This window comes from Megalobrama amblycephala, linkage group LG16 (genome assembly GCF_018812025.1).
Source record: "Megalobrama amblycephala isolate DHTTF-2021 linkage group LG16, ASM1881202v1, whole genome shotgun sequence".
Lineage (NCBI taxonomy): Eukaryota > Metazoa > Chordata > Actinopteri > Cypriniformes > Xenocyprididae > Megalobrama > Megalobrama amblycephala.
In genome coordinates this window covers 10,537,194-10,561,170 of record NC_063059.1, presented here as the reverse complement: position 1 = coordinate 10,561,170, position 23,977 = coordinate 10,537,194, and the positions used below count along the sequence as shown (strand labels likewise).

General features: G+C 37.8%; 2 protein-coding genes and 1 long non-coding RNA gene across 3 annotated transcripts in view; 2 read left to right on the top strand and 1 right to left on the bottom strand.

The window, feature by feature from the left end:
- st14 (ST14 transmembrane serine protease matriptase) overlaps positions 1-3,248 on the top strand; it is a 56,719-nt gene extending 53,471 nt beyond the window's left edge. The window contains exon 19 of the mRNA XM_048161890.1: positions 1,674-3,248. Coding sequence (XP_048017847.1) covers positions 1,674-1,835 — 162 coding nt within the window. The 3' untranslated portion in view covers positions 1,836-3,248. The remainder of the gene's footprint in view (positions 1-1,673) is intronic.
- A 9,036-nt stretch (positions 3,249-12,284) lies between these two features.
- Positions 12,285-23,977, bottom strand: part of kirrel3l (kirre like nephrin family adhesion molecule 3, like) — a 45,603-nt gene continuing 33,910 nt past the window's right edge. Inside the window, 12 exon segments of the mRNA XM_048160860.1 lie at positions 12,285-14,243; positions 14,246-14,513; positions 14,790-14,879; positions 15,255-15,364; positions 15,570-15,677; positions 17,449-17,647; positions 18,928-19,028; positions 19,333-19,459; positions 21,017-21,144; positions 21,752-21,900; positions 22,141-22,246; positions 22,689-22,839. Coding sequence (XP_048016817.1) covers positions 14,023-14,243; positions 14,246-14,513; positions 14,790-14,879; positions 15,255-15,364; positions 15,570-15,677; positions 17,449-17,647; positions 18,928-19,028; positions 19,333-19,459; positions 21,017-21,144; positions 21,752-21,900; positions 22,141-22,246; positions 22,689-22,839 — 1,758 coding nt within the window. The 3' untranslated portion in view covers positions 12,285-14,022.
- LOC125248754 lies at positions 17,538-21,534 on the top strand. Its single transcript, XR_007180363.1, has 2 exons — positions 17,538-17,676; positions 21,254-21,534. It is a non-coding gene; the product is annotated as an uncharacterized LOC125248754 (long non-coding RNA).

Below are 23,977 nucleotides of genomic sequence, written 5' to 3'. Positions count from 1 at the left end.
GAGTCCATGCCTCGACGGGTCAGGGCTGTTTTGGCAGCAAAAGGGGGACCAACACAATATTAGGAAGATGGTCATAATGTTATGCCTGATCTTGGTGTATGTAGAACCAAACTGAATGCGTTTCTGACTTTTAGCCAACTGACTCAGATCAATTTTCACGTCAGTCTAACTTGAAATAAAGTAATGCAATTAATATATAAATAATAGAAATATTAAAATAATTATAAAAGAACGATGGTATGATTTTAGGAAAAAAAGAATCACGTGTAAAGGTGCTGTCACATTAGATTGTTACACTGTTAATAGTGTAGCGGTGTATGAAGGACAGCTCACACAGACGCCACTTTCTCTTGGTCAACTGTTGTGACCAACTTGAACCCGATGCGAAATCCGTGTGGGGAAATCTCTCACCCTCAAGTGGAATTCCAAATGGCGTGGGTTACTATTAAAATGACTTTATTTCAACTGTGAAAATTTGTCGAACAACAGTAAATGTAGAGCTATTATACAACTATTTTCCCAAAATTGGCATAACACCCTCAACACAGTTGTCAGCTAAAAAGCTTTAAAAACTAAAGCGCACACACAAAGGTACACATTTATTAAATGGTAATGAATTCAAGGTGGTTTAATAGCCATTTAGATGCATTGTCAAGCCTTTTTCATCCTGTTCTTTTCATTCAGAAACACCTACAGTACAAATATGACATGAGCATAATGCCGTCAAAGTGTTCGGCTAATGTTGTTGTCTTCCTGCGGTGTGTGTACAGCCTCGTAGTGGAGAAGATTAATTATTCTACCTTGTTCCCTGATATTTAAATGAGCTGATTTCCATAATTTCTACTTCTATCTCACTTGTTATTCATCTTGCTTTCCCCTTCTGAACGCTCTGTGCGTCTCTCTTATTCTGGGTGTAATCTTCTTAGTGTGCTTTTTTCTCGCACAGGTTCCGGTCCTGGTCTTGTGACTCCTTTCTGTCTTCCTCTCCAGCTATAGGAGCTCATAGATTTTGCTTGCTCTCTCTCTCTCTCTTTGTACTTTGCTCCATCCTTTTCACCCTCTGTAATATTCTTTCATTCACTTTGGTGGTTTTGTCTTCCTGTCTCTCTCTCTCCTCTCACTTCCCAATTCAAATATGCTTTATTGCCACGTCTGTTTACATTGCAATATTGGCAAAGTAATTAAGAGCCGAATTGTATTACACACAAAACAAATCATTCAGGAATAATAGTAATGGAATGAAATGACACAGTAAATAAGCAGCTTAAATTAGAGGTACAAAATAATAAATGATAAGTGATTACAATAATAATTAAAATGTTTGCAATTGCTTCACACACCCTCCTTTTTCCTTTTGGTTTTCTCACATACATAATCATCACTTCATCTCCTCTTTCAATTTCAAGCAATTTATTTGCATGATTGTTTTATATACAATATTGCCAAAGCATTGATAGACACAATAAAAAAGTCTCCAGTAATACTAAAATAAATAACCACAATATACAATAAAATAAAATAAACATTCATTAATGAACATTCTCTTGAATAGATCAACAGGCAACTCTTGAATATGGTGATCAAATTTTGTCCTCCATGCATTTGATCTTTTTCAAACAGTTTTGAAAAATGTGGAATGACATTTAAAAGTGTTTTTCTTTTGGCTTCCGTAGGGAGACTCGGGCGGGCCTCTTGTGTGTCGTTCCGATGTTGGCAAATGGTTCCAGGCTGGCATAGTGAGCTGGGGAGAAGGCTGCGCTCGGCGGAACAAGCCTGGCGTCTACACGCGTGTCACCAAACTACGGGAGTGGATCCGTGAAATCACATCCGTATAGTGGAGCCTGGACCTGCAATCATACGACAACCAAAGCAGAAGAACAGAAATGTTCAGCGCCATGAATATTTAGTACAGTATGTGAGCCGCACTCGCACAATCAAAAAGTGAATACAGCTTTGGTCGACATCCATTGTGAGAAAATTGAACTTGTATACGTTTTTTAGACCACCTGGTTGTTTTCGTAATAGCATTTTTATTGAGTATGACTATTCGGCGAGGTTTTTCATAGCTGTATCAATCTAAAGATGACTTCAACTTCAGTCAACCAAATAAAAAGCCTCATAAAACACATGCAGATACCACTATAATGAGGATATATATTACTGTGATGTACTGTTACACTCATTTTCCAACTCAGTTGTCGTGCTTTCGTTTGTTTGTATCTGATTCCTTGAACAGTAACTTCATAAATGGCACTTAGAGATCAAACTGTCCTATAATGTGACTACCAGCAACTTATGACCTGGTGAAATTCTTGTTGTTATCTTTCTGAATGATGTTCGGTTTTAAATATTTTTTGTCTTATGCTCAAAACGTGCCTTTCTTCCAAAGACTGGTCCCTGACTCTTCTCGGAAACAATGACTCTTGTGTTTCAGACTTTGGAGCGAGCTTCAGTCCATACTTTTTTTTTTTTTTTTTAGTGAAGGTCAAAAGCTTTTTTGCAATCTAGAAATTTCTGTAAGCATCCCACTCAGGCTGACCTTCTTTCCTCACATCTATGTGGTCTCGGGACCTTGGTGGCAAAGCTCAAAAATGGAGGATTAGGTAGAAATAGGATATTTCCATCATCCATTTGCCAATACAACCAAGGCCAGTATAGGTCACTCACTTCTGCTGCATGTTAAAGTTCCAGCCAATCAATGTCAAAGCAGTTGGCTGAAACAACCTAGCAGGATGGTCTCTGCTTCAAAGAGACCCGAACGTATTGAGGAATCTATAACGCCGGATCCTCAAAGACTGGGCAAGTTTCTTTCCCATGGAAAGTCCACTTGCTTAGTAAGAATTTCAGGCTTTGTAGCGTAGTGACTTAATTTCCCAGGAGGTACAAGAGACGTAAGCTGTATTTTGAGAGATGTCAAGCAATAGATGCTATATTTATGTACTCGAGTTTTATATAGCATCATGATGTATGATTTTACCTGTCATGGGCTTCTTAGGCTTTCATTTTTAAATTGTGAAAATTTCAAACAGCTTTTTAAATGGTTAAACTATAATGATTGTGTATGGCTTTATGTGTCTCGGTGACTAACATTTGTAAATATTTTACATGCGAATTACTTGTTGGTCTTTTTCTGTTTAGTTCAATTGTGTTTTATATTTTAACACTGCAGATGTTTTAATGTATCCAAATTTCCTAAGAGTTTACAATGTATTCCTGACAATAAAATACATGGTGGTTTTACAATGTCATCTTTTTTGTTTGTTTGTTTTTTGTTTGTTTCGTAATGCGTTTTTGCTTAATTTCCATGTAATTTAATTTCTCCCTGAAAATGCAAATGTAGTAAAGACAACTGAAAACGGTTTTCACAGATTCTTGAGATAAGGGACAAAACATGTTTTAGAATTTAGGTTTTATTTTTTAACTGATATTTTGTAGACGCAGGTCTCAGCTAATGAACCATGTAAGGGAACCGGTTTTTCTGAAAGTGTTTTTTTAATAAAATATATATATATCTTTTTTCTTGGGTTAGGATTATTATGAACAATCCAATTCCTAAATTCTTTAATTCTCTAACCTCCTTTTTAATATTAAACAAATATAACCAATGTTCTTAGGTAAATCAGACATAATATCACATAGTTCAGTTGTTTTAATATTTTAACAATGAACTGAAAAAAGAATGACATTTCTTTCAAAATTAACAAAAACCTTCACCTGACAGTGTTAATACTGATGGACTTGACATATACTGATGTGTTGATAAAGGTCCAGCTGGGGCCAAATATACAGTATATGTAAATAGAATCATGAAACAACATTAGATTTCCCCATATGCAAAAAAAACACAAAAAAAAACAAACAAACAAACAAAACATGTTAAATCACATGATATAGTATTTTTGAGAGCACTTGTCAGCCATCACATATAAAACCTGACGGAGTTGACGTCTGACAGAGTTGACAAAATGTATTTATTTTTATTTTTTTATCTTAACCATGTGTTGTACAGTGGAACAATTTTGTTTTCTTTCTCAGTTGTAGCTGCCTTAATAAACATGTCAAAAATGCCAACATTTGTCCCACAACTATTTACAGAAACTATTACACCGGGATGACGGAGTTGACATGTTAAAGCTGTGACCGCAGAGACTTCAAAATTGTTTGTGTATATATATATATATAACTTCCAGGACTATGTGTTCTACTGTGAGATCCACAATAAGCGGGAAATATTAAGTGCTCCTCAGAGTTAAAGATACCATGACATTGCCTGATTTATTCAGAATTATAAAAAAGACTTACTTTTTGTATTGTTTGATATAGTACTGATCCCTGCCTTTCAATTTAAAAGAATATTTCTGAATTTGTTGCATTTTTAAACACTTTGTTTAGCAGTTTTACATTGTAACCACATGCTGAGGATAGGCTAAATTGTATTTTCCAAGTATAGAGCATGCATTTGAATAATACTAACAAAATTATTTAAAAATAAAAGCACTGAATGCCCGGAGTATCCAGATTTCCTTTAGGTGTAACTTTTTAAGTATTTTTATTTTGATTAATTTATTTATTTTTAACATGAAGTGGGCTTTTGTCTCTTATCTCAACAATCAGTGTCTTTATCCATGTTAAATTAGCTGGCCTTGGTATAAACCAGCATAAACATTGCCTTCAACAATTATGAATCAGTGGTGTCCTAATGGAAAATGAAATGAGAGCTTCATAAATCTGCTCTTTTCAGTTGATACGATCGAGAATACAAAGACACTGTCACAGATGTGAATGTACTTAGTTTTGACCTTGCACCAATTAAAAAGCTCAAGGTTTAATTAATTGCACTGCACTGCAACAGTTGTTTTAAATGGTTGGCAGAGTATTGAACTTGGCTAATTGCATGCCAGATTTGACCTTGTATGAGCTTTAGATGGTGCTCAACCTTTTATATAATCTCCAATCGATGTCATAACAACTCTTGCACTTAAGCATTTTGCATCTTAATACGGTATCTAGGCTACCAAAGGTCACTAACACTTGATTGAAACAAAGCATTGTGGTAAATAAAAAGAATGAATGAAATCCTGCTAGCCGTAAGTTCATAAGTTTTTTTTTTTTTTTTACCTAATAACCTTTTTTTCTTTTTTACATACTGTATTTCCATTACAGTAGTTTATATTGTTGATACCGCGCCTCCACTTCTCGCTCACTACAGCGCAGGCTCGGGTCTGAATCTGCGCAAGAAGTCAGCGCCATATTGGGATATTGGCGGGTTGGTGGCGCGCCGCGTTTGGTGAGTAGAACAAATTTTTTAGCGAAGGTGTTTGGTGTTTTTGCTCAATTTCATTGTTTTGAATTGAGTAACTTCGAAATACAGGATTTTTTTTAACTAACGAGACGTTAATAATTTGTCTATAGCTACAGTCTATCAGCTCGTAGCAGATAAGAACTTCCCACAGAACAAGAGGGATTTCCTTTAAAATGTCTGTCAGAAGATTTGAGGACTAGTTACTTGTAGGGTTGCCAACTTCTGGAAAGGAAAATAAGGGACAATCATGGGGACAATCGTGGTTGACGTTAGCAATCTTTGTTGCATTATATGCCAACAGTTCAAAAATGGCAAAAAGCACTTCTTGTGTTTTTCGCCCAAAGTTTGCATTTCTGTAACTCATATTACAGATATCCTTTTAGATTATAATTCTTAAAAAACTTTTCTTAATTTTTAAGTCCCAATATGGTTAATTTCCAGAGAAAGGGATCTCCGTGTACCTCCAGTCCCATATAATGTGGCTCCATGTTCAAATTGTTGAATTTGACCCATTTTCTATATATATATATATATATATATATATAGCTACACCAACGGATATTAAACATCAACCTCTATTCAAAATCATAAACCATAAACAACAACAACAAAAAAATGTCAGCAAGATAGGCCTACATAGATGGCATAAAATTTGAAAGCGTAATAACTGAACATCTTTAAAATTTCAGCCAATAAAGCATTTTTTTAAACAATGGTACTTAAAAGTTTGAACTAAATGGTGTTGCAACCATGTATGAATAAATAAAAATGAATATTTTTCAATTAAAGAGAAGTAGAGAATTATGGGCTGCTTTTGGTGCTTGAGACTTTATTATTTTGTGTTTCAATAATGAGGTCCAAGTTAGGCTACTTAAATGAACGTAACATGTTTTTTTCTCTATTTAACAACATTAGCAATAGTGAAAGATGACTTCCCTTTTTGATCACGTCTTCCCTCAGGGAGATTGAATGTTTTCTTGCGTGGCTGAATGCTGAAATCAAACCGCGAACAGTGAAAGGGATTTGCCGTTACCGTGAGACCCGCTCGCTGTGAAGCCGACAGAGAAGTCTGCTTGGTCTTAAAGCCTTCCGCGAACGGCTATGTTGTCACAAAGGAATGATTAATTCTCAAATTAAAACGCATGCCTGAGAATACGGGACAAACTGCGTTCCGTATGCCTTTCATACGGAACGCTTCTTTGATGCCTTAAATACGGGACGATTCCGTATTATACGGAACGGTTGGCAACCCTAGTTACTTGGGTAAAGTTGGTTTTATATTCGCACATTAGGACATCCGTATTCAATAGCCTTGTTAATCACACTACATTGGACATTCAGTGGACATTCACAAGTAAATAGGGTCCGTGTACGTTTTGATAGTTTGTTTTCCAATTTGAAATGAAATACGCAGAAACGAGAAAACGGTCGTTTCCCGTTTTTTCGTTTGTTAAAAAAACCGGGAAAACGAGATTTTGACTCGATTTTCGTTTTTTTCGGGTCACGGATAGAAAACAGAAACACGACTTCAAAACTTGTTTTCCACATGTGGGCGGTCATTACACGCCCCTTTCAGCCGATTGATCAATCAAATCTGAGCCATTGACGTCATCTTCAGTTCGTTCAACAAAATAACAGTCCTCTGCCGCTATATCAGTAGATGACATAAATCGGCTTTCTTCTGTGCAACCTAACGCGTATTTCACAGAAATATTTATTTCAGAAATGTTAATCAGCACACAGACTGTTGTAGAATGCTGCTTGTAGTTTAATATGCATGGTGAAACTGCGCTACCCACACAGAGGAGCGGATGAAAAGCACAGATTAAAAAAACAAACAAAAAAAAAAAACTACAGTTTTTATTTTATTCTATTTTGAATAAATAGAATAAATCACAATAAATAAGTAGTGTAAGCAATTTTGAAAAACGAACAATAGCTCATCTCTCTTTATTTATTTATTTTATATAGCCTAACATTGCCTGCTGAATATAGGCTAATGTTAATAACCCTTTGGTTAAAAGATTGAGGGAATAGCCTGTAAAGATCAAACATTAAAGATCAAAATTACAGCTACATAGCTATTTTAGCTATGACAAAAATAATATATAAATGTTAAGCCAAAACGAATTAATTTAAAGCTGAACTGAAACAGAAACCGGCGTTAACTACCTCTCTAATTTGACACAAATCCAAATGTTTCAATATTCACGATTTGGAGGCTAAACTATATTTATTATTTAAACGCTTTTATTGTAGCCTACACAGACTACTTAAAATGAGCAGTATAACCTTTTATATATTTGGTTGAATGTATGTTATTTTGACAGTTAACAGGCTGTGATGTCAAGTTACTAAAACTGATGTTGTGTGAGCGCGAGGCGCCGACGCGTTCATTGGAATTTTCTTATAAAAGCGGAAACAACTTAAAATACTCAGACATTTATGGTCAAATATATGTAACACCATTCGAATCTGTGAAGGGTTAAATAGGCCTATTATTTTGTACGCTCACAATAAAAACAAAACACTGCTCGTAAAATAAACAAAGAAATGTTCTGCCGTCTCTGTTTCCTTTCTGTGAACTTCTCAAAAATGAACCGACACTCATATTGTCGCATTTTTCCCCTTTCATTTTGGTAATATGTTAATTACTTAAGTGAAATAAATTTCGCGCACAGACATAGGCTATTTATTTCTTTTATATAATTGAATCCTTTGTTCTCCGTTCACAGAAGCGCAGCAGGTGCGTGATGATGATGAATCCTCATGTTCTGTGTTTATTCTGCTATTTGTTCATGTAGGCTAAAACTAAACCCCTGGAATTTGTTTAATGATTCACAGACATTTATCAATTCTATTTTCGTTTAATTCCAATTTAATATAATCGGTTAATGAAACGATGATCGCACCAGTTGAAAGTCAGGGGGAAAAACAGAAATTATATTGACAAGGCAACAATAATTTTCGTTTAGTTTAAGTTTTTCAAAACATCCAGAACTGCATACAGTAAATTTTCCCGCTGTTTAAGCCACGAATATTTACAAAATAAAATAATTACAAAGATGATAAAAGATAATAAAATAATTACATAGATAATAAAAGTTAAAAAATGTTTAATATACGAGAGTTTTTGTTTTGCTGTTGTCCACTAAAGCAATTGACGCAGAATCGCCAATAGCCGTTAAATCGAAATTGAAAGTAAAATGTTCAGGGCCATTTATAGCTAATTAATTCAAAAGCGAAGGAAAGACAGAAAAAGTGAGGATAGCAAGTAAACTGTGACATATAATAATGTTCACTGTGTTCATAAAAGTGTTTAATTTAAGAGATAAAATCTGTATGACCATTTATAAGCTAAGGAAAACTGAAAAGCCCCCCGATGGTGATAACGTTATTAGGTGTTGCCACCTAGTGGATAGCCTATTTTCTAATATGACTGCATAGTCTACTGCAAGGAATGCGTCTGCTAAATGATTGAATTTAAATGTATAAAATGTAAACAAAACATTAAAATAAGAAAAAAAAATGAGTGCGGTAGCCACTGATCTATAATAGAGAACAGTCTATCATTATGTATAGCCTATTGATCGGTGGTAGTAGCCCAAAGGATGTCATGCGCTTGGTAACAGATGTAGAGGCATTTACATTTTACATTTTAAAAATACAATGCCAGCTTAAAAACAGACTTAATTAAATTTACTGTAGGTTTTTTAAACTTTTTTTTATCTGTGCAAACATATTTCTGTGAAATACGCGTTAGGTTGCACAGAAGAAAGCCTATTTATGAAATCTACTGATATAGTGGCAGAGGACTGTTATTTTGTCGAACGAACTGAAGATGACGTCACTGGCTCAGATTTGATTGACCAATCGGCTGAAAGGGGCGTGTAATGACCGCCCACATGTGGAAAACGAGTTTTGAAGTCGTGTTTCCGTTTTCTCTCCGTGACCCGAAAAAACGAAAATCGAGTCAAAATCTCATTTTTCCGTTTTTTTTTAACAAACGAAAAAACGGGAAACGACCGTTTTCTCGTTTCTGCGTATTTCATTTCAAATTGGAAAACAAACTATCAAAACGTACACGGACCAAATAGGCCATTAAAACAATACTTGCCTATTTTGATCGACTGTGAAAAATGTTGTAAGTTGACAATCGTTGGTTGTCAATATCATGTCGCTGCTTAAAATTCGCAAACATTAATTTATTGCACATTTATTGGAAAGTCTGAATTTATCAGAAGTCAGAATGTGCGAATATAAAACCAACTTTACCAAAGTGGACTACTTTACATAACAGTTAACTCCTTGTTATGTTTCATGACGGTCAGTGTAAAAGATAATAAGGAAATACCTAATTTAAAATGAATAAAATTGTGAATATTTTAATATATTGTTTAAATGCAATGTTTATATTGTTTTCATCAATGTTTTATTGGATATCTAGTGTCAGTATTAATCTAGCCCGTTAAAATCGATTGTAATCACTAGATTTGCCCATGTTTTCCAGGTTTTTTAATTTTTATTATTATTATTATTATTATTTTTTTTTTTGTGCTTTCCCTTGTAATCAGGGTAACTTGGGAAAAAAAAAAAAAAAAAAAAAAAAAACTAAAATGTGCAGACACTTAAAGGTGCAATATGTAAGACTTTTGCAGTAAAATATCCAAAAAACACTGGGCCAGTGTTATATATTTTGTTCACTTTAGTACTTAAAATATCCCAAATGTGTCCAACTATTTGTAAATCATGAGAAAATTGCAATTTTAGATAAGGCTCCGGGACGTGTGAGGAGTCACCTGTCAATTGCGTCATACCTGCGTTACCCTCGTTTCCAGTTTTATTTTGTAGAAACCATGGAAACACCAAACGCTTTAATATATTACATGTTTTAATAGGCAAGGGAACAACTGTTGATATATTTATAGACAGAAAATGAATCATTGTTATATAGCTCAACACGTTCAGTCTTATTGTTAAAATCTAATTTTCTTGATTGCTTGAGAGTACCATGCTTTACCATGCCTCAGAGAAAAACACAATTTTGTCAAATAGCTTACATATCATAATCAGATGCAGCTTTATTTTTAGTAAAAGTAATACAGAATTTTCTCCATCACAGAATATGTTTTAAAATTAATTGCATGCCATTTATCAACACAAGCCATCCAGCATTTAATCTGATATTCTAAAATTAATCTATCTGTGTCTATAAGTGTCTCGCAGCAGCCGCGGATTGAACGCACAGAGTAATGTTATAACATCATTTTCAACACTCTCAAATGTATCTAATATGATAAACAGAGCTGCGGAAGCAGCGCCGGTGACTGTGTCATAATAAAAGTTCTGCTGCTCGTGAGGCGTGTGTTGCGCAATCGCTCCAGTGGCCTCGTTCAGCTCCCACAGCACTAGGTCCTGCTCTGCTTTATACTACAATAACATTAATAATCGCATCCATGAACATGATTTCTTCCCGAGTCCTATCCCTATTCTTTTGCACCGGCTGTAAAGTGAAGACCACATCTCCCAAGATTCTGCGCTCAAACTTGCCGTCATCAAACTAAGCCTTTGTTTTGAATAGGCCTCTAGCGACCTCAAGCGGACAGAAATCTTACATATTGCACCTTTAAGGTGATGATACACGGATGCCCTGGGGGTAAGCAGATAAACATCAAATTTTCATTTTTGGGTGAACTATCCCTTTAAGCTGGATGTCTATTATACTGTGGCTACAGCAAGTCAAATACTTAAAGGATAAGTTCACCCCAAAATTAAAATTACCCCATTATTTAATAACCCTTAAGGTGTATATGGTGTATATGACTTTCTTCTTTCAGACGAATACAATCAGAGTTATATTAATTAACACACTGATGCTTCCAAGCTTTATAATGGCAGTGAATGGGTACCACCAGTTTGAAACTCAAAAAAGTGCATTCATCCATCATAAACGTACTCCACACAGCTCCTGGGGGTTAATAAAGGCTTTCTGAAGCGATGCATTTGTCTAAGAAAAATATCCATATTTAACACTTTATAAAGTAAAATAACTAGCTTCTGGCAAAACGGCCATACGGATTCGACTTGCGTCTAAAAGCGTAACATTCACAACATATAACGTAGGACGTAGAATAAAATAAACCAGTACATCTGTACATTATCTGTAGTTTATTTAGATAATTATCAGACTCTAATTACTTTTCAGCTGCCTTAAACCACTTATTTATTTATTTTTAAAATCACTAAATTAGGCTAATTATTTATGATTTTGTGTCACAATTATGCCAGTATAGCTACTCAAATCATCTGTCAGTCACTACTGGAGGTGCCACAACATACGGTGACATGCTTCGCAACATTGTCAGTGACACATGCCAATGGATGCCACTAAGCATGTGCCAATGGCTTCTGTGCATAATATACCATACAGAGTTTTCATTTTGTGTTATCGGGTGTGCACATTATGCATCTATCTATATAATTGTGTATTTTTGGCAGTGATAGTTATTTGAGAGGGATGATGACAGATGGAAACATGACCCTGGATTTACCAGAGTAGCCATCCGTTTTTTTTTTTTTTTTTTTTTTTTTTAGCCATTTGTTTAATGCTGAGTACGTGTTTATGTCTTCAACACTCCCTGCGGTGAAGCTCGGCATGACATGATGAAATCTGAGAGACTGGGTGACACGACAAGATAATGTTGTCACACAACACCCGCTCCGTCAGCGCAATATTTCGTTGCGATGGGGGAGACGGCCTGTGCCTTCTATGTTTGATACGCAGACAGCGGGAGGCTTGGGAATCTCATCCGTCTTTATTAAAAACCCTGCTGTCGCCGCGGGAATAAGAGAATCAACATAGGCATCACTGCTAATTTATGTATTCATCAACTCGGCAGCCCCGGTATTGTTTGTCCTCATTCCCTCATGACATTTGACGAGACCCAGCGATGTGTGCCAAACTCACTCCAGTCAGAGCAGATTTTATTTGAAATGGTTTTATTTAAATATAAATATGTGTACAAAGTTACAAGCAACAATAGCTCATTTTTTAGCAAATAAAATCATTTGAACATTATTAAAAAAGAAATGGAAGGAAAAAGTCAATTAGTTGTGTAACACTTTTCACCTCTCCAAAACTGATAGTAACATGGGGTAAAAACCGTCGTGAACCAAATAAACTCAAATCAAAGATATAGATATATGCATTTTATAATATAAAGGTACTTTACAATAGAGCAGCTTACACGCTGTACATTAAGGCTTATATAAAATATAAAAATAAAGACAAGCAATGTTTTGTTTCACCTATCTTACAGTTCAATTTGATTTTTTTTTTTTTTTTTTTTTTTTGATTTTTCCAAATGGAGCCAACCATTCAGGCTTAAAGGAAAATGGCAGTATGGAAACCTCCAAATGCAGGTCTCCATGATCGAATTGACATAGGGTGCAGTAAGCGGTTTCTCACACAAGGAACAAACAGATGAGAAGAAATGCTGAATACGTTCACGTACACACATCATCTGCATGCAACAGACAGGAGTGAATTTCCCAACAATTTGTACAGTCATTGAAGTGGCTCTAAGTGGATATGGACAGTACTGCATTTCATTTGCTATTTGTTTTTCTGTTTTTTCTTCGTCTGTGTAAACATGTTGGTGCTACCTGACGGTGTCAGCAATGTCAGCATGACATAACAGTCACCTTGGCACACTCTGTATTTAATAACATACAGTGGTCACATAAGGAACATTACAAGATTATTACTGCACACTGCAAGGCTGTGTGGTAAATTAGGTTTGCCGTACATGGCTTGGCTTAAGAAACCATGGTCCCGAAATGGGCTCTACTCTGAACTCTGCAACAAATCCTTGAGAGCATAGCTTAAAAAAGACCGCACCTCTACATTTGCTTCTTTGGGGATTGGCCAATCCTGATTCCGTCAAACAGACAGAAACACATCTTATGGATTTTGTCAATTTTTTTTTTTTTTTTTTTTTGTCTTTTTACCAAAGCATTTTAGATTCCAGTTTCCTGCACTGGTCCATTGAGGCTTTACATAAATTCTCTCTTGAGAGCCCAACAGCAGTGCAAACTGCAGATAGAGCATCTGAAGAAACATCTTAGGGTGAGCGCATGCGCTCTGCTTTCTTCTGCTCCCCTGCTTTGTGGATTGAACTTTGAGCCACTTTGTGTAGGCAAGACCTCTTGTCATTGATACACAAATGTGCTTACAATTCCATCAGCATGCCAACAAACACATTTTTTTTTTCTTTTTTTTACTTTTTGTTTTAAATTTCATGTCATATTGATTGTTTCAGCGTAGTGTCATTAGCTTGTCCCCATTTACAAAGATTAGTTCATGAGGGCACTTCTCCACAGCACTGCTTTCCCTCTCCAAGATTTAGAAGAGTTAGTGCTGGAGCATTTTTGCAGAAATACGATGCCACAGAGATGAATTGACGGACAGTGTTCATTGTTCAGCATTTGGACGAAGAAAATCAGTAGCTTGAAGGTGACTTCAAAGCGTGAGTGGCACGTCGTAGTTCTTTCGAAAGAAGTTTCTCATCGATCCAACATTCACTTTAAGACAGCAATAAAGCTTTTCTGCCTCTTGAATCTCAGTTTAAAGTTTGCTTAATCCCTCCTGAAGCCAATTCAGAAGAACATCCTTGTGACACTGACCATGCCAGACCCTCAGCGGGTCTTCTAGGGGGCCTTTACACATGAGTCTGCATGCGTTGCTGCCGCCCATAGTCTGACTGCTGTGACGACACCTGCGAGGATGCGTATGAAAAACGGGAGGAGCTAGATACCTTGCTGGCTTGGTCTGAATGCTCGTATCCGTCAACCTTCTCGTAGGAGGCGGGTTTGACGTAGCTCGTAAAGGCGCGGCCATAGGTGGCTGGCAGGTAGGCGGAGCCTGCATAGAGTGGCTCCTGGGGTAGATGGTGGGAGTTTGCTGCTGTTGCTGTGGTTGTTGTGACTGCTGTTGCTCATAGGTGGTGCGTGTGGCAGGGGTTGTTGCGTAACGTTGGGAGAAGTCATAAATCCGAGGCTGAGTGGAGTGCTGGCCGTATAAGGGGCTTGGCGAGGGAAGCTGAGAGGGAGTGTATACTGGGCGAGCATTAGGGACATATTCGGAGAAGCCAGTTCTCGTGATGTGGCGGTCCTCGTGAGCCCGCACATTGTAGTAGCCATTGGTGGGGTCCTAGGAAGAAAGAAAGAAAGAAAATATTGTCAGATAAATTACAAATCTTGTACAGAATTAAATGCATGCAAATGATTATAGTTAGGTGCTAGCTAGAAGTTAGTAGTTGACCAATAATTGTAGGTTTTCTTGAACATGATCCACGCTTGTGGTGTAATACGAATATGTTTTCTGCAAGTTAGTGTTATTAAGTACAGTAGTTTCCTCAAACCTTTGAAACAACCTTTTGCTTTTATCAGATTAGCCATCCGAGTCATGCTTTGTGAAATGTAATACCTTGATATCTGATCTCTCATCATCCTCCTCCTCCAGCAGGTCGCTGTGCTCTGTGCGAGATGTTCCTGGAGACTCGCTGCTGTTGGGAGCCTGAGAAGAGTACAGAAATTTGGGTTAGAGACTGTTCAGGATCTATGGTATGTTAAATGTCATACACTCATAATTAATAGTGTCCCTAGCTTCTGGTCTTTTGACTGATGCCACTAATTCCTCTTATTTTTCTCTACATATTTCTTTTTAGTCCTGACAGATAAAATCAAGTGTAGCCTATCATTTTGTTTTCTCATTGCCTATCCCATTTCTCTTGGAAAAATGCCACTATATTATAGAATTAAAATGGGCTGAGAACACCATTCTTGTTTTTCCTGCAGCATGGCACTTTTTATGAAAGAAAAATGATGTAAAAGCTATTACTATCTTTTAGGACATTCTAAGCATTTCTGCATTATTTTGAGAGGGGCTTACCATGGGCTCCTTCACATCCTCCTCATCGTCATTTCCTCTTGCTGCGTTGTGGTCGCTGTGCACAATTTGTACGCGGATGTCGCTCTTAGACAGGCGTGTGCCCTTTTTGCCTGGGTGAGGAAATAGCGCAGTGTATAGAGATTAATGAGGTGAACGGTGGGAAGATTTCCAGAGAGGTGAAAAGGTCAACACTGCTCCAGGCAAAGAGGTGGCCCCATAATTAACCTCTGTCTAGTTAGTTCGTTTGATTTCTACTGTATCATGTTTTGAGGAGAGAATAAAATCTCTCAGACAACATCTGACCTTTGACCTCACCTTTAGCAGTGTGGCGGCAGCAGATGGAAACCAGGGTAATGACACAAACGATGAAGACGCAGCCTCCGCCCACCGATGCCCCAATGATGATTAGCAAGGGGAGGGCCTCTGCAAGGGAAACGGAGAACGTGACTGAGCTGAATTACATCTATTAAGTCTCTACCTCTCCAGTTGCAGGGATTGCAGATGATCCAGATTCAGTGTAGAATGACATGTTTTGTACCTGACCTTGTAATGCTGTGAAATGCATGTACAGCACATGCATTTCGCAGCATTACAAGGTAAGATGCAAAACATGTGGATTTAATGATTTTATGTTTCTATTATATTGGTCACACAGCTTAGTTTGTCCTTCTGCACTTTTTGTCCTGCCATAATCATATTTAGAGGTTATTCACAAAATACATTCTAAAGACCCTAAATAGGGTTCACTTTCTTTGTGCAACATATAATATAAACTTTAGGGCTAAAATATGACACATTTTGACAGTTATTTGTGAGATGATTTAATTTTCATATTACCAAAAGGTATGTCAGTTCTCCAGGCGATTCAAGAAAAGCTGTCAGTTTGACAAATGCATTCTACATGGAACTTTTTTTCCAAGCCACGTCCAAACTCAAGCGCAACATATAGAAATTCATCTAGTGTGATCCGCAGTGGCATCACAGGACCCAGCTATTGTCTCTAATCTCTGGTGGAAGAGGGGTAACCAGACCTGACATGCAGTGAGGCAGCCGACAGTAATCTAATTAGAGATTCCAGGAGATAGCACTGTCTGCCTCTCCAGAGACTTGGCTCTGCTGCCTTGATGCAAATTGCTGGCGAAGACCTTATTTTTGGTGTCTCCCAGTACAAAGGCTCAAGCAGTCTACCACGCTCTTAGTCTTATTTAAGCAAATTTAAGATGGTGCACTGTGCATACAAAATATAGCGGCCAGTGAAGCGTCACATACCCATGCCGTACATTAGGTCTTGATTTAATTCATTCAGGCTCAAAATCTATATCTTTGTTATGGAACGAATGTATTCATTAAGTGGACCATCTCCTGATTAAATGATATTGATTCGGTGGTGTATAATTAAGATAAGCACAGGGTTGCAGGGTGTTTTGAGATGCAATCCCTGCATACAGCTGACTCGAACTGGATTATAGCTTGTCATGAATAATCTTAAATAAAAGGCACAAACTCTAAGGTGGACAAACCCACAACTTACTCTCAGTCTTTAAAAATCAACCATCCTTCAATGATTAAAGCAATGGTGCCAAACAGAGCTTGGCCCATACCCAAATCTAAAACTCCTGCCACTTTTCTCACTTTACTTTCAGTTGTTTGCTTCTCACTCCTCCATTTTAACTCTCCAGTCCCAACATTTCCCAGAACATTTCCCCAAACATTTCCTCGCTTATCTGCACTACCAGTGAAACGTATGGACACACTTGAGTGAATTTGTTTTTTCACAGTCTTCACAACCATTTGATGCTTAAATGCATAAAATTAGTTTTTAGACCAATATAAAGTGTGCCTATGTATAAATATCTTAACAAAAAAAAGAAGAAAGAAGAAAGAAAAACAATCAATACTTGAGACACTGAATTCAATTCAATGCTTTTTCTCAGCTCAGAGATGTAATGGCATGGGTTATCAACTTCAAAGAAGCTAAAATATAAAACTGTTTTGATTTATTTAACATCTGTTTGATCGCTACATCATTTCCATACTTAATTTTATGTAATTTCTTAATTTAATGACTACTACCATTCTAAAAGGTGGAACATAGTAATAGTAAGCAATTAGGTGAGTCCAGACTTTTGATTGGTACTATATTGGTTGATAAAAGGATGTTTTACACAGGCTAATTTGACATGAGGACCCATACCTTGCTCTTCAAGAGTGACCAGTGCCGTCCCTGTACCGAAGCGGTTCCAAGCAGTGCAGTTGTATCGAAGTTGGAAATCTTGGGCCAGGGTCTCTGAGAGGATTAATGAGGAGAGGACCCCTCGGTCACTGTTTACTGTCTGCACCGAGAAACGACCAGAAGAGCCAGATGACAAGATCATGTCCCCAAATGTCCACACCTGAGAAGGAAGAGACAACTAGGTGTAAGGTACAGCGACAGTCTTTTTTCTCACACTTTAAGTAAGCATGAAATGACAGTTACCGATTTTATTGATTTGATCATTAAAAGGTACGATTTTTTTATTTGATCTTTTGAAGTAGAAATTTCATTCTTTTCAGAGACAAAGATTTATTATTATTTTTTATTTATAACACGCACCATTGAATAATTCACAATAACACCAGGAGCATGTATCAAGTAAATGGGGTCAATTTTGATTCCAGGTTGACTTAAACCTCATTCTGAGCATAAAAGAATTAAGGACATACATGTAAACAATTGTCATCCCAGCAGTAGACATTCAGTGTCTTAAACTCAGTGTCAGAGATTAGAATTTCTCTTGTGCTCGCTGTCATGTCGAGTTTACCAACAGTGTTGTGCCTCAGCTTGTGAAAAAGCGCTTTGTGAAAAACCGTGCAGGGAAGACAAGCAGCTCCTGTCTAGCAGAAGGTCAGTCTGGAATCTCAAAGCTACTCAGAGAGAGGGAAAACAAGCCATTGTTTCTTTACGTCACCTTTCTGGCAAAGAGGTGAAATAGCATGTCAGAGAAGTCCTCCCTCAACTGGCCTGAGGTGAAGGAATAACAGGCAATAACACCCTGAATCCCCACCTGTCACTGTTTCCAGAATCTGATTTTTTTTCTTCCTTTCTGATCCCTTCTTTGCATCATTGCTCTCAGTTATCCTTGCTTCCATCTGTCTCTGTGCATCTCTATGATTCCGCTTCTTTTCGCTGCCTCTCTAACTTAGACCCTAATTATCCAAATGAAATGCCTTCCCACGTACTATGGGGTCATGGGAGGTCAGCGGTGCTATCCACTAATTGCTCGTCGTTGGAAAGGAGCCTAGAGGGCCGAAGGTCTTCTCTGCAGACCCTGGCATTAGTGCAGTTCGCCTCTGCATGCTTGAGGGTGGAAGAGGTGAGATACAGGATCAGCCCTCTCATTGAGCGCTCTCTAATAGGGGAACGGGGCTGTGTAGCTGTGCGAGTGTATATTTGTGTGGGTGTCAGATATGGAAAGAGAGGGAATGAAGCAAGGAAACAGGAGCAAGGAAAGAGAAGACTTGCATGAGATCTTGTTGGAGAGAGGGGAAGGGAGCTTGAGTGTGTGATGTGCACACACAGAAAGCACCTGCTCAAGGGCAAGGCTCACAAACAAGCTTGTCAGGAATAAGGCTACACTAAGCATCAGATAGCTAGCAAACACACACATACAGAAATAGGAGAAAGTATACTTACAATCTTGTCAGGAGGAGGGCTGCTGCCCACCAGACACTCCAGCTTGCCCTTGGAATGCTTGACGGCCTGCTGCGTGGCCTCAGCCGTGATGATAGGAGGGCCTGAAGTGTTTGTGTGAGAGAAAGAAACAGAGATGAAGAGAAATCGTACTAAGGGTGTTAATGAAAGCAAAGAAGACACAGAGCTAAAGCTCCTTGTGCACTCAAGACTAACTGCGTGAGTCATGCACATAAATATGAAGCTCATAAATTAAGGAAGCAATTCGCTGATTAATAGTAAAAATTACAGCATTTTTTCTCAAACCCTAGTAAGCTACCCAAAAATCCAACAAAGCATATTGTGGATGAAATCTGGATAGAACAAGAAAGAAAAAACAAATTAAATAAAAAGACAGCACTTGGTTACCATTGACAGTTAGAGTTACATCTCTCTCGGCCACACCAATTCGAGGCACGATAGCTTTGCAGGTGTACGTTCCAGAATCGTCTTGGGTGACTGCCTTCAGCTGCAGGGTGTTACTATTGCTGAGCACCTGTTAAATAAAATGAACAAGAAAAGCCTGTTTAAATCTGTTGCTATACCAATACGTCTCTCATCAAGTGACCACAGATATAAACATCAGGTAAGTGCTTGCCACAAACCACACGTCAATAATTTATACCAACAGATTACCACACACCAAATATAACTATACACTTTCTATCAAATGTCTGTATGATAGTGCCTGTTTATATGTATTTGTAATATTGACGTTTTTCATGTCCTGTTAAAGTCTTATCTTTCTAGCAAGTTGTGTAATGAAAATCATTACAGCATGTCAATATTTTCCCAGGATGAAGATGGGAAGATTGTGTAGACACACAGCGTGATTTTTGTTCCAGACAGATAAAGCCATGGCCCTCAGAGATGGCCATTACCATTAGCACCAGTCATCCATTTTGTAGCTTGTGGCTCACACAAGAGAAAGACCAATGCCACCAATACCAAGGGGAAAGCATTGACTCCGCCTGTAATTTTGTCTGCAGCAATCTTAATTACTGTCTAAAGCGCTCCAGCCTGGGTCCTCTGAGTCAACCCACTGCTCTAATTAAACCTACGACAATGGCAGTGCAAAAATTTCCGGAGTGTTGAGCAGATACTTGTGCTCCTTCGCCTCTGGTACACACGCCGTGGTCACTTGTTTGAAGCCATTGATCATTAGAGCACCCTCTTCCCCTTCCCCTCCTTCCCCTCTCGACGCCGCCAAACTGTGATTAATCCGTTTAGCACTCGCCTCGATTTTTCATTCGCCGGCACTCATCGAATTAGCCAATTAATCCATATCTTGTGGCGATGAAGTAAACGCTCTACTTGTGGATCAGATCGGCCCATACTCAGGAAGGGCAGGGTGGAGGGATGTAGTCATGGCAAAATTAACTGATTGCCTCATCAGAACCTTCTGGCTTTTCAGCCTTAGCCTCCCACTCTTTCTCTCTCTCCTTTTCTTTCCTCTCTCGCTTTTTGTTTGCTTTCTCGGGCTCTTTATGAAATCTGATTAAGCAGCAGCAGAGAAACACTTACAGCAGAATAGGCTGATGCATTTCACACATCTACTGAAGCTAAACTTTCATTTTAGGCTAGCAATCACTTTATCCATTTGCCAAATTCTTGTAAATGCACCGTAAACAGAAATGCCATCCATTAACCATCCAGCTCTGAGCCGAAAATCATTTTATCTTTCCTGTACAGAAAGGGGTTAAATTTGGGTTTTGGAGTTGGGGGAAATCCGGTGGTGATTCTGGTGCCATAAACAAGGCATGACTTGAACATGTACTTGTTAATGTAATGAACCTTTGTTGAGTGAGTAAACTTGCTAAATGGAGATGGAATATGTGTACTGGATCAAACGAAAAAATGGGCTGGAGAGAGACAATGGATTGTCAAACAAAACAAAAGGCGCCCTGAATCATTGCAACCCAATCCTTCCATACCCTAATAGAAATCGAATTAAATCTAAAACTTGTACAATGATTCAAACAGGATTGCTGTGGCAGTTGTTGAACAGATGGTATGCCATATTTAGAAAGAAGAAGAGAAGAGGTCACCATACCACACTGGATCCTTGTTTGGTCCAGGCCAGAGTGAGGGGAGGGTTGCCTGTCCACGAGCAAGTGAAAGCAGCATCCATCCCTATGTCCACTGTCTGAGGTTTTGGTTCTGTCAGCAACCTGGGACCAACTGCAAATGAAAGATGTGGATTCACATTGTGTTCTAGTACATTTCATTACAGTGTGTTTTTGTATGCACAAAACAAGAATGAAGCCCATTACACTGTTCTCATCTCCAGCTTTATTAAGGGAAATATGCTAGAATACAAGTAGGAAATGAAGATCATTCCAAGGAGAGATTGTAGGAGGTATGTATATTTCTATATTTTTGAAGGAAAATATGTGACTGTGTATTGTTTACCTCTTACTTGTTTATGAAAATGTATCATGCAGTGTCACGTTTACAATATTTAGGAGGCTGATTGCTGTTAGACTGTACTGAATGAAAATATCTTATTTAACAGACACTTCACATCTAAAACACCCAAATGGAGACCAAAATACATGGCCACAACAACAACAAAAAAAGGTGAGTCATTTATTAAGCACTTTCTATACAATGCTACTTATAGAACAACAAACATCTCTAAAAGGTATCCTTTGATTTTTAAAGACATTTTTAATTTGCTTCCTGTAATTTAAGAAAAAAAAAAAGAAGACAGAAATAGAAATTTATATGTCATTATACAGGCGGGTTGACCAATAGAGCTTTGTTTGTTTGGCAGACAAGTACTTACATTGTACATCCACCAAGGTGCTGACATTAGTACTTCCTACTGAGTTGGACACCTCGCAGGACACTGGGTCTGTGAAGTAAGAGTGATCTACGGTCACCTCCAGACTGTCGCCATTGGCCTCCGAGATAGGAATCCCACCTTTTGACCATCTGTTTGAAACATGAAGATAAAAAATGCATTCATTTATTAGATTCACCAGGAATCTTCTTAGTGCTGTTGCTACCTTTACAATGAAAACTATTGTTAACACCAAACATTGAAGCAACTGTGCACAAAGCATTTGATCTGTAATTTATATCCAATTTGGGGTTTACCCTCAAACCTAAATCTGATGGAGTGGATAATCTGGGATTATGCACTGAGTCTGTTGTGATATTAAATGTGCTTACCTGTAACCTGTGATCTCAGGGTTGGCAGAGGCAGAGCAGATGAACAACACTTTTGCTCCCTCCATCACCGTCTGAGGCTGAACAGACAGAGTCACAGACGGAGGATCTGGAAGGAAACATGCAGGATTAGATTCACTGCAGCAATAGAGGCTTTACAAATCCCTCCCAATGACTTTACTGCCAAGCTCCAGGTGTGTAAATCTAAGTCACAATCCTTTTTTAAAATCCATTCCCCTGTCCAATTACTTTTTTTTTTTTTTTTTTTTTTTTTTAACCATAAAAACCCTGCTTATATATAGCACAGTTCCTTACAAACATATTCAAACCAAGTCTCCCATTTATTAAATCACTATCTAATACTGAAATATTGCTCTTTTTTTTTTTTTTTTTACATTAGAAAACATTCTGAATAATTTAAAACACTAAGCAGCCTTTGTCATTTTCAAGTATTCAGTATACAGATAAAAACATGTGGCCTTTACCTAAAAAAAAATTAAAGCACCACATTCTGCATCACAGACAAGACTAAATAAATAAATAATGCTCACGCTGAACATTGATGGTAACCGAAGTTTGGCGACCTGCAGGGGTGGCTGGGTTTAGGACCCTGCAGGTGTAGGTACGTCCAGAATCACTGTCCTCAGGCACCATGGGTAGCATGCTAACTGCTGTTTCTCTCTTTCCATCCTCCATCAAAGTCTGAAAAGATAGTAATACAGTGTGAAAACAGTTAAAAAAAAAAAAAAACAGAGACCGTATCAGTGCTGGTGGAACAAATTGCTGTAGCTTTCTGAAAGCAGAATGCTTCGATGAAATGTTCTGAAAATAATGTCATAGGCAGCTCCTAAAGACCCAGTGAAGTGCCTTGGAACTTGCAGCATTATTCAATGTGTTGACGTAATTTCAACTGAAACAGAAAGACAGGGTGGGACATATCGAACAGCTCCTCCCCTTTTTTAAAATGGCCAATAGCGTTTCGTTTATATCACAGCTTGGCCAGAGCCGTTGAGTTCGGTAAACCTCAGTTTCCTTCTATTCTAACCGTTTCTCATCCTAATCTCCTCCATATCTCTTTAAAATATGGCATTCTGTGCAGAATTCAAATGGGTTCGTTGCGTTTTGTGGTCTGCGTCGACTCGCGGATATGATCCGTTCTGTGCTCTCGTGTCTCTGGACCGAGCAGACTGTGCACGCTGCGGTTTGCGTGACACTAATGTGAAACCAGACTTCATTCGCCTCAATGAAAAGCATATTTACACTGTCTTAATTGTTCCCTACCCCCTATTTAGAGTAATATGTGCCATTCAGTATGTAGAAAATAGTAAATGTGTAAACAATGCTGTTTTCACGTGCTCTCTGAATTATTGTAAATATGAATTTCTCAGGTAAAAATTGCACATGAACACCCTCCCATTTCAAAACATGAATGCAATGAGCTTGTAATCACGACTTCTGAAGTGGAAATTATCAAATTTCCGATAGCACGTGAATGCAGCACAAGTGACCAATTTCAGCCGCCGCTTTAGCGTCTATTTATAATGTAATTGGTGGGATGCTTTAGATTCTAGGGAGCATTTCATTGGACAGAAGATCCATGAAAATCCATGATCCATTTTAGTGGCATTGAGAGATTTTAATTTTTTAATGCTTATATCTCCTAAATGCAAATTTCGTCATTGTTTTGGAACATACCAGCTTATTCATAACCTTAACATATTCATACTAAAGGCTAAAAAACTTAGATTTTGATTTCAGCGAGTCTTTAACAAAACTATCCATAATTTCTATTACATGCGACAACCTTTGAATTCAAATAAGAAGAGGCATTCGACAAGAC